Source organism: Ipomoea nil, unplaced genomic scaffold (assembly GCF_001879475.1).
Source record: "Ipomoea nil cultivar Tokyo-kokei standard unplaced genomic scaffold, Asagao_1.1 scaffold0688, whole genome shotgun sequence".
Classification (NCBI taxonomy): Eukaryota; Viridiplantae; Streptophyta; class Magnoliopsida; order Solanales; family Convolvulaceae; genus Ipomoea; species Ipomoea nil.
In genome coordinates this window covers 4,169,134-4,179,715 of record NW_017617116.1, presented here as the reverse complement: position 1 = coordinate 4,179,715, position 10,582 = coordinate 4,169,134, and the positions used below count along the sequence as shown (strand labels likewise).

The 10,582-nt window shown below is 35.6% G+C and overlaps 2 protein-coding genes and 1 non-coding gene across 3 annotated transcripts; 2 read left to right on the top strand and 1 right to left on the bottom strand.

Moving 5' to 3' along the window:
- Positions 1-1,724: 1,724 nt before the first annotated feature.
- Positions 1,725-1,796, bottom strand: TRNAQ-UUG. Its single transcript has one exon. It is a non-coding gene; the product is annotated as a tRNA-Gln (tRNA).
- Positions 1,797-3,411: 1,615 nt separating this feature from the next.
- LOC109175866 (delta(3,5)-Delta(2,4)-dienoyl-CoA isomerase, peroxisomal) lies at positions 3,412-5,859 on the top strand. The gene is made up of 2 exons (XM_019325232.1): positions 3,412-4,137; positions 5,381-5,859. The coding sequence occupies exons 1-2, from the start codon at positions 3,498-3,500 to the stop codon at positions 5,569-5,571; spliced, it is 831 nt and encodes a 276-aa protein (XP_019180777.1). The 5' UTR covers positions 3,412-3,497; the 3' UTR covers positions 5,572-5,859.
- Positions 5,860-7,162: 1,303 nt separating this feature from the next.
- Positions 7,163-10,071, top strand: LOC109175865 (glycerophosphodiester phosphodiesterase GDPD1, chloroplastic-like). Its single transcript, XM_019325231.1, has 8 exons — positions 7,163-7,465; positions 7,590-7,807; positions 7,969-8,028; positions 8,685-8,765; positions 8,867-9,067; positions 9,157-9,252; positions 9,334-9,530; positions 9,813-10,071. Exons 1-8 carry the CDS (start codon positions 7,375-7,377, stop codon positions 10,051-10,053), a joined length of 1,185 nt encoding a protein of 394 aa, XP_019180776.1. The 5' UTR covers positions 7,163-7,374; the 3' UTR covers positions 10,054-10,071.
- The last annotated feature ends 511 nt before the right edge of the window (positions 10,072-10,582 follow it).

The following is a 10,582-nucleotide window of genomic DNA, read 5'->3' as shown; positions in this document are numbered from 1 at the left end:
ACGATACTTTGTGCAGACCAGATCATATGTATTATAATAATAATAAAAAAAAAAGTCAAATTACCTCATCGACTCCCAACGAGAGCAATGTCTTGCATGTGAAACCTAATTCAACAAATATTTTTAAGTATAACATTAATGACATCTAATTATGTATTGCTCCCAAGTCCCAACAAGTGATCTGATTACAAATGTAGTTATAAGAACCACATTTTTAATTTCCCAACAATTTATTATATGGGTAGGTAATATATATTTCTGGTAGCAGTAAGAACGTAACCCCACAACATGCACTATGATCCTTTAATTTGGTTGCCTCAAAACGTACCATCATTATCAGCTTCTACATGTGAATATGTCGTGCTACTATTATATTGTTCGTATGATGTTTATAACGTGCAGTGCGGAGTTACGTGTCAATTGAAACCGCAGGTCCTAGTCTTTTCGCCATTGAATGCCAGGTTGATTCTCAGCATCTCATGAAACCTGTCATGTTATTAGTTAAGGTTTTGTGACAATCAATGTTCCGTTTCAAAAATGTTAAGAAATATGATAATTGAGTGCGAGCTGAGAAATATATACCAAGGAAATGTAACGATAAAAACATTTCAGACGAGTATGACATATATATAAATCTTCAACAAAGAAATGGGTTGAATGTAACATATGTCATCTGTAACTTTTTAAGCAAATGCATGTCAAATAACTAAAAACGCATATGAGACCAATTAAAATTACCAAAATGATTTACACAAAAACTTTAGGTGGATGAAGACATAAAGTGATGCAACTGTACGTGGGGTTCTCACGAGATCAGACAAAGGGTGATGCATAGTTTAATTAGGTAATGAGTTTTTTAATTTTCGATGTATTTAAATTTTACACATGTTTCTAAATGTGTTAACATGCCCGGAGATGATAATTCACATGTTATATTAGTTACATCATATGTTAATGACAATGATTTTTTAGGTTTTGTTTTGTATGTAGCAAGGTGCATTTAAAAGATCTAAGGGTTAAAAATATTTTTAAATATTAGTTAGGTCAAGTAATTAATTTATTTTTTGAAAAATGGGTTTTGATTAAAATTAAAATAAATAAATAAATAAATAGGTAGATTTGTTCTTAACTATAAATACATATCAAATTTACTTCAATATGCTTTGCGTTACTCACTTACTCCCATCTTTATCATTTCTTTTCTATTATTATATATTAATTAAAAAGAGGGAGAAGAGGTCTCGAGATAAACAAGAGATCGAACCTCGTGTAGTCATATCTTAGTATAGTTCTAAAGTCTTTATTGCTAACAGTGAATTGAATGAGATTAATATTTACTAACTGCAGTCTCCCTCAAAAGTGTTGGACAAGAACAAGCTAAGGGTTCTATATACATTGAGCCATTCAAGCTCTTTAGCATGCAAAATAGAAGTTTTCTTATACTCATCTTCCACAACGTAACCACTTGCACCAATTAGGCCTACCTACTACTTAGAAATTATTTTAAAATTTTTGAGTTTAAATTCTAAAACAATTCATTTGAAAATATAATACAGAACTTATTTACATGGTTGGAAAATGTTCTTTTAGATCAAATGGGATTTAGGCATCTCAAGGAGGAAATTATCAAAATGATTGTTTAATAAAATGTTCTTTTAGATCAAATGGGATTTAGGCATCTCAAGGAGGAAATTATCAAAATGATTGTTTAATAAAATGGTTGAAGGTCCTACCGGGAGTCGAACCCAGGTCGCTGGATTCAAAGTCCAGAGTGCTAACCACTACACCATAGAACCCTTGACGTCCATTTTCTGTACATATATATAATTAGTAGAAACCATAAAATTGTTAATGCTTTAAGATTCTTGTAAGGCAAAATAAGAAACCCAAGTACTCAAAAACCAAATAATAAATTAAATATTTTTTTACTAAATATTGTCCCATTTGATGAGACATATGGATTGAATAATATTTTTTTAGGGTGTGATATATTTCTGTATTGAGAATTGAATATTGTTGTATTTATGAGGAGGTATAATTTTTGTGGAAATTTCAATATATACTGAGAAGAACGAAATTCTTTTTAGCGGATTAAAAAAAAAATCTATTCACAAAAATATCAAACCATAATAATTGATATAATTGGAATAAGTGTCAAATAAGTTATTCAAGTAATCCAACTACATAGCAAACTGCAATTGGACTATGGAACTCAAAAAAATTATAATTAGATCCTCAAACAATGCAAAATAATGCAATTCAATAACATGTTGAACTAGTAACATATTGACGTGACAGTTACCTAATTTTAAAATATTTTTTTATTTTATTTTAATAAATTTAAATAAAATAATTATTAAAAAAAATACTCGCCTTCTTCGATGAGGAGACAGCCTAAAAGGCAACTCGCAACTGGGTTTCCTTCTCTAGTGAGAAGGTGAGAACGCAAATGGGTTGCCTTCTCCATTGAGAATGAGAAGGTGACCTACTGGGTTGCTTTCTCACCGAAGAAGGCTAGTTTTTTTTCTTTTTATTTTAAATAATTATTTAATTTAAATATATTAAAATAAAATTTAAAAAATATTTTAAAATTCGGTAACTACCACGTCAGCATGTTACCAGGTCAATAGGTTATTTTAGGTTGAATTGCATTATTTTGTAGTGTTTGGAGACCTAATTGTAATTTTTTTGAGTTCGATGACCTAATTGCAGTTTGTTGTGTAGTTAAATGGCCTATTTAACCCTTATTCTATTATTTTCTTATTAAAAAAAAAAAATAGCCAATTCCTTGCACACTCACCTATTATGCAAACATGGGCTAAGTTGCAAAGGATTACGATACAACTATTTTTGAGTCAAAGTAGGACAAAGCTGAAATATGAAGTGGTGTGACATGAAAGGGGATTAAAGACCAAGACTTGGGTTGTCACGTGGTAACCTTCAAGCCTTATACGCGTGGCTCAAACTCGAGTTCACACCTTATGTGACTATGTACAATGTCACACCTAATGTGACTATATAGCTCAAGCATGAAGCTGCACTTTACGCAATTGTGTTGCCCAGGTGCGAGAGGCATTGCGACCTCGTCAAGGTTCTCCCATCCCGTGGACCTCACAAAATTAAAAAAATTTTGATTTTGTAAAAGAAAAATTCACTAAAAAAGTGTCCCTCATTTATATAAAGTCAATATAGTTAATTTTTTATTCCTAAAAGCTGAGTAAAAATCTATATTGAAGATGTTCTAACTATTTAAATTCCAAAATAAGAATAAATGTACAAGCTCAAAAAGAAAATATTTTAAATTTAAACATTCTAATCGTACATATTTTTATTAGTATTTTTATATTGCTAAATACTCATTTCAATTTGGTAGAATGTTCAGAAATGCACAAAATTTTGGAGTATAACACTCGTGAAGCGACCTCACTTTCACCTACAATATCCGTCCGTCGTATATACCGATACCGTTGACCTTTCAATCTTCCGATCGATTGAAAATGGAGGAGAAATACAAATCGCTGCAAGTAATTCATAAACCTGCAAATTCTCGGGTCGTTACCGTATACCTGAACCGACCCGCACGCTTCAATGCTCTCTCACGCGACTTCTTCACGGAGTTCCCTAAGGCCCTCGCATCGCTCGACGAAAGCCCCAACGTCGCCGTCATCGTCCTGGCCGGAGCCGGGAAACACTTCTGCTCTGGCATCGAGGTCGATACCCTAGGCTCGGCCGCTGTTGAATCCCAATCGTCTGAACCTGGCCGCACGCGCGAGAAGCTCCGACGTGACATCAAATTTATGCAGGACGCCGTGACGGCGATCGAGAGGTGCAGGAAGCCTGTGATTGCCGCGGTTCACGGCGCCTGCATCGGCGGTGCGATTGATATCATTACCGCCTGTGACATTAGGTACTGTGCGGCCGATGCTTTTTTCTCAGTTAAAGAGGTTGACCTGGCCCTTGCAGCTGACCTCGGGACCCTCCAGAGGCTTCCGAGTATCGTCGGGTTCGGAAATGCAATGGAGTTGTCTTTGACCGGCCGGAGATTTTCGGGATCGGAGGCTAAGGAGCTAGGCTTGGTTTCTAAGGTTTTCGGTACCAAGGAAGCCTTGGAGGAGGGCGTAAGAGCTATTGCTGAGGGTAATTTTCTTTGAATTAATCCTATTTGCAATTTTCCTAATTGTTCTATTTAATTAGTTTCATTATAAGATCATTGAGTTAATGAAATTGCTTACAGGTAGCACTTGTGTTGGTCTTTTATTGCATTTAGCTAATGCTCCAAAACCTACTTGCTTTGTATATGGTTATCATTGCTAAAATCTGCAATTCTTCATATATCACTATATCTGCATGTGATTTAAAGAATTAAAGGGTTCTTTGTGTGTTGCCACTACTGTTTGGGTTCTTCATGTCATGACAAGTTATTTTTTTTGCTGTAATTATTCAAAATTTAAAATGACATGAAATGTGTTGATTTGGTCCATTGCATGATATGGTAATCAGTTTTATATGCGATCCGGTCTGAAGTCTGAACCCCTATGTTATGAACACATCGTACAAACGAATGCTATTACCTATCAATCTTTTGATAAATCAACAGACCTTGTGCAATTCGGAGACCTTTGGCTTTTACTGAATCAGATGTTCCCCTTGTTACTCGAACAGAGAAGCAAGATTATTTCAGAATGATTTACACGGAGAACAGATTCCTGCTTAGCTCATACACTTACATTCTTCTTTCATCTATCATCCTTTTAATTGTCATTTATGTGTCCCTCGTTATGTTGTATTCATGCCACATGGAGCATTAGTTGTAAAAAGTGCATGTAATGCCCCTGCTTGCTGGCCCATCCAGCGGAAGTGGAAACATCATATCAACTTTTCAAGCAGAAAGTGGTCAGTCTGCTGTGATGCAAGGGGGCTTCATCAAGCAATTGCAATTTGCATCTTATAATTCATGAGCCATGGGTATGGCATGTGGTTTCTTAACAAAGTTATGCAAATTGATGCCATGCAACACACAACTACAGCGGTTCAAGAGCTCTTCTTGGTAATTCATTTGAAGTGGGGCTTTAAAACTTGACATGTAGCTGTAGTTTATGCTGTATGGCAACAAAGGAACTGAACCGGACCCCAAAGAGTCCGGTGCACTCAAAAGTTATTGATCCAGGATATTATCAGGTGCCTGCATGGGTGGGGAACTGTATAAGAGAATCAGGAACTTAGGATTTTATGCAGCGCCATTCTTTATTGACTAATCCTTTGTTTCCATCTACTCCATGGAAGACATAATTGCTACTCCGTATGTTTTAAGATTTAGAAAAACAGGTTTAAATGTGCTGCAAGTTCCAACAATAACATTCTCTTTGGCTGTACATTGCAGGAATAGCAGCAAAGTCTCCCCTAGCTGTGATTGGAACAAAAGCCGTGTTGTTGAACACTAGAGATTTGACAGTGGAGCAAGGTTTAGACTACGTCGCAACATGGAACTCTGCTGTCCTTCCATCCGATGATTTGAAAGAGGCAGTCTCAGCTCAAAGAGAGAAGAGAAAACCGGTTTTTGCAAAACTATAGAGTTTGACTGAAGGCTATACGCCCAGAAAAAGGATTGCACCCTAATTCTACCGCCAAACCGCCCTTGCCCTGGTGCTTGGCGGGTTTGTGTGCAGAGAAGAACGTTCAAGGATGGTGGGCATTTTGCAAGACATGAATGAATGTCTATCCTAGGATTGACAGATTGGACAACTGTGTAAAATTCTTAGTTTCATACTTATCCTTTGTAGCATCAAATGCCAGGTCTACAATTGAATAATGGATATTTCCTACTTAAATGAGACATGAAATTTCTTATGTTAGCTGAAATATTGTCATTTATACAAAAACTGCTTTCATTAAATCATTATTTAATCAGCAGCTGTTAAAGAAAAGATATGTTAAAGTTGTGATCTGATCAAATATTTATGTACAAGGCAAAATTAGTTTGAAGTTCTACTATATAGACTTCCAATCTCTATTTGCGTACTTTTACTTCCTGATATGGTAAGGGATGATGAGTTATTTTCATCATGTTGTCTCAACAAAATTATATAGACTTCCAATCTCTATTTGCGTACTTTTACTTCCTGATATGGCAAGGGATGATGAGTTATTTTCATCATGTTGTCTCAACAAAATATCAAGTAAAAGTAAGGAGTAGAACTTGGAGTTCAAGTAATATTTTTCATTAGTTTGGGCATCAACAACAAAATTAACTTCCATAAACAACAATCATCTATCAAATTAACCCCAACAAGTTTAATTCATGTAGAAACTGTCGATTGGTCTTCTTGATTTGAGACGGTTAGCTATAGACAATTTAGATGATTGGTCTTCTTGATTTGAGAAAGTTAGCTATAGACAATCTAGACTGGTTGTCCTTTGTCAGCTGATACCCGCAATCTAAGTTAATTTACCTTTTCTTGTAATCTTTTACCGGTTAGAGTTTCAAGACATGCTAGTCAAAATAACAGTTAAAGAAAGTTTTTTTTTTTTTTTTTTTTTTTTTTTGGTCTAAGTTATTACAAGATCAATAGTAGCTAGAAATATTTATTAAAACGTCAAAATTAGTTAGGACATCAATAACAAAATAATTATTTTTATAAACAATAATAATCTATCAATTGGGTTGTTTGACACAGAGGATTAACTTCATAAATTATGATTGATTAACTATTGAGTTTTTTTTTTTTTTTTTCAAAAAAAAATAATTTAATTTAACTCTCAAAACATAACTAATCAACTAACTCAAAATAAATTTATAAATTTAAAGTATATCACATCAACAATATTTTTACTGTTAGAAGTAATGCTATCATTTTTTTTAATTACAAAATGGAATTGTTATTGTGATTAAAAATTAAAATTATTCACTGAACCCCAACCCTAAGGGCCCTCCACACTCCGGCCCGACAGAAAAAAAAAAAAATTAAAATTATGATCTGAGAGTACGGTAATAAGTGGTATTTTTACCGTTAGAAGTAATTCTATCATTTTTTTTTTTTTTAATTACAAAATGGAATTGTTATTGTGATTAAAAATAAAAATGATGATCTGAGAGTACGGTAATAAGTGGAGCCCAGCATTGAAGGTTGCAGTGTGTTTGGTGATTGGTGTTTGGTCTTCCTGAGAAGTTGAAAGAAAAATCCAGAAGAAGAAACCATATTTGCTGTACACTGCACACGTGATGGTTTACGTACATTATACATACATACCTCCTAAACTATCGGTGGATCCAAGATTATCCTAATTCTTCGATCACCCTTTAAAGACCTATCCATTACCAGAATCAAACGTCTTCATTTTTCTCTCCATTTTCTTCCAACAACGTAACCATATATAATGGCTGTTCTTGTTTCGGAACTGCCCGTTCTTGATCAACTCCCAGAAAACGCTACATTGTCCTTCTCAACCTCTTCCTCGCTCGCCCAAGGTCTCGCCTTTTCTTTTTTCTTTTTGGAATTTATATATGGTTATTTGGGTGTGGATTTTGTTGGGTTTTCATCTCATATCTTTCGGTTCTTGGAAAATGGGGGTCGGTTTTGGATTTGTGTCAGGTGGAGAAAATGGGAACGATGACGGAAAAATATGCGGCGGCCGGAAGGTGTTGTGGAAGAACAAGGAGAAGAAGTTTGTGGTGATGGGACACCGAGGGAGCGGGATGAATATGCCGGAGTTTTCTGATCGGAGAATGAAAGCTATCAGAGAGAACACACTCCGCTCCTTCCGGAACGCCGGAAAATTTGATCTTGATTTCGTTGAATTTGACGTTCAGGTAGTGTTTTTGGATTCTCCCTTCCTTCCTCCATAGTGCTTTTTTTTTTTTAGAGCCGAACATATAACCTTATAGTTAATCGGCTTTCTTGATAGTTAATTGGCTTTCTTGAAGTGGTCAAGATCATTAGGTGAAAAGAGTAAACCAAAATGTCATTGCAGGTAACAAAGGATGGCTGTCCGGTTATTTTCCATGATGTATTCCTCTTTAATGAAGAAAGGGTCAGTTCACTACTTCTATCATAATGCTATTCAAAAGGGTGTTTGGTAAATACGTGTTAACTCATTGAGTTAATGAGTTTGACTAGTTAATAGCTTTAGCTGACTGTAAAAAATGTTTGGTAAATTAGCTGATTACATATAGAATGACTTTTTCAAAAAGTTTGATAGAAAAAGTTAATTTTAGTGTTTTGAAACAATAAGCTGTTACAAAAAAGTTAATTAATTAAACAATTATTTAATCAAGTCAAGCAGTTAATAGTGATCAAAGAAGTTAAAATTGACTGATAGGCTAACATATCAGCTCTAAACTTGCCCACAAAAGGGGCAATACTATGCCCCAGGGCCACAAGATAGTGGCGGGATAAATTATTGTGATTAGTTGTTTATTAGGTAGAAGGATCAGACACCATGCTCACAAGGAGTCCATCATGTTAAATAACTTCCACACAATTGGCATGTTTTCGAAATGACTTTTAAATTATATACCTATAGCTAATGAATTAATATATTATGTGTCGACCAAGATTCACAATGCAAGATGAATTCCGGTCCATAGTATAATTTATTCTCGCACACCATGACCGACAGTGTTCAATCATGTGTCCTTGTCCAAAATCTACTGTTCATATATGGATTTGTTGTTGTTTTGTTTTCAGGGCGTAATTGTTGAGAAGAGAGTTACAGACCTGACTTTAGATGAGTTTCTTTCCTACGGACCTCAGAGGAATGAACAAAACGTAATGAAAATCACTAATCCTTAATTTCCAAATCTGACTGCAATTAAGACTATGGTTATGGAGTTCATTATGCAATTATTTGATTTTTTGGTTGGAAACAGGTGAGAAAGCCTCTATACAGAAGAACAAAAGATGGGAGAATCGTTGAGTGGGAGGTTGAAGATGACGATCATCTATGTACATTGAAAGATGCATTTCAGCAAATCAGTCCTTCTCTGGGCTTTAACATTGAATTGAAGTTCGATAACAACAGGGTTTATACAGAGGAAGAACTCGTTAGGGTCATTCAAGAAACCTTGCAGGTATGCTGGCTCTTAAGTGTTTGAACATATAAACGAACAATTTAAGCCTTTAGTTGAGACAGAACACGTTCGTTTGATCTGGTATGCAGGTGGTGTTTGAGCATGGCGACGAGAGATTGATCATGTTCTCGTCTTTTCAACCCGATGCAGCCCTTGTAACCCGAAAGCTGCAGAATGTGTACCCTGTAAGCAGTTTAACGTTGGGGCGATCAAATATTTGTTGTCTCCTTTGAGTGTGTTCTGACATGCCAGATTTCGATCTCCAGGTTTTCTTCCTAAGCAATGGAGGAAACGAAATCCACTCGGACATGAGAAGAAACTTGTTAGACGAGGCGATCAAGCTATGCTTGGAAGGTGGCCTGCAAGGAATTGTGTCTGAGGTGAAAGCCATCTTGAGAGATCCAAAAGCCATTGCAAGAATCAAAGACTCCAATCTTTCCCTGATAACATATGGCCAGCTCAAGTAAGTTGCACACTGCAGATTCATTACAAACTATAAAACCAATCCGGGGGGAAACCCTAGCTGGTCAGACAGTTAATTTGGTAACTCCTAGCTGAAGCTGTCTATTGGCCTTTTTGGTTTGAACCGATTAACTATGGACAACCTAGGCTAGACTGATTTATCTCCTTTGCCAGCTAAAGGCGGGGTTTACCCAGTGCACACTTTCAGGTAGTGGTTGCGGGTTTCCTTCGTGACCTAATAATTAAACCAATCATTCTTCTGAAAAACCCATTATTATTGCAGCAATGTGGATGGGGTGGTGTACATGCAATACAAGATGGGGGTTGAGGGAGTGATTGTTGATGTTGTTGAAGAGATTATTGAAGCAGTTTCAGAATTCAAAGAATCATCAGATAGTGGTGAGAAAGGGCATTTGTGCAGAGAGAGAGTGAAGAAAATGGGTCACTGCTCTGAGGAAGAAATCTCCAGTTTATTCAGGCTTGTACCTGAACTAATGCAACAGTGTTGCACTTCCTGTCTATAGTTGTTTCATTCAGAAAACCAAACAAAAATCCTTAATTTTGTAACATAACATTAACAAACTGTGTGTACTATACGTCAAAGTAGGGTTACAAGTTGTGTGTACTATACGTGTATTCAAATGCTATGTGTATATAGGCCATAGCTAAACTCATAGGTTGATGTCTAGCAATGTATACAATGCAATTATTGCACTAGGAAGGATTCGGAATAGATGTTGTTGAACTAATAATACGATAATGAGGCTCACATGAGCAAAGTCACAACTCAAAAAGTATTAATATTAGAGTACCTGATTTTATTTATTTTTTAATTATTATTACATCTTGTGGGTTTGCTTCGATTTGAACAATTTAGTGTTATTTCACTAAAAACGACATAAATTTGAGTGAAAAAAAAACCCATTTAAAAAATAGCTAATCGGCAACTTAAACGCCCGCCTAGGTCACCTTTTTTGAATGATACTGGCCCTATTACATTGTAGTATCTGTTCATATACTTTCTCAACCTACTGAAACACAAAGAGCCAATCA

What these genes read in the sequence shown, in the direction of transcription:
- LOC109175866 (XM_019325232.1), top strand. Translation starts at nt 3,498, where the DNA reads ATGGAGGAGAAATACAAATCGCTGCAAGTAATTCATAAACCTGCAAAT. An exon ending in CGTAAGAGCTATTGCTGAGG is followed by an intron (nt 4,138 to 5,380) that starts GTAATTTTCTTT and finishes TGTACATTGCAG; the next exon opens with GAATAGCAGCAAAGTCTCCC.
- LOC109175865 (XM_019325231.1), top strand. Translation starts at nt 7,375, where the DNA reads ATGGCTGTTCTTGTTTCGGAACTGCCCGTTCTTGATCAACTCCCAGAA. An exon ending in CTCAGAGGAATGAACAAAAC is followed by an intron (nt 8,766 to 8,866) that starts GTAATGAAAATC and finishes GGTTGGAAACAG; the next exon opens with GTGAGAAAGCCTCTATACAG. An exon ending in ATAACATATGGCCAGCTCAA is followed by an intron (nt 9,531 to 9,812) that starts GTAAGTTGCACA and finishes TTATTATTGCAG; the next exon opens with CAATGTGGATGGGGTGGTGT.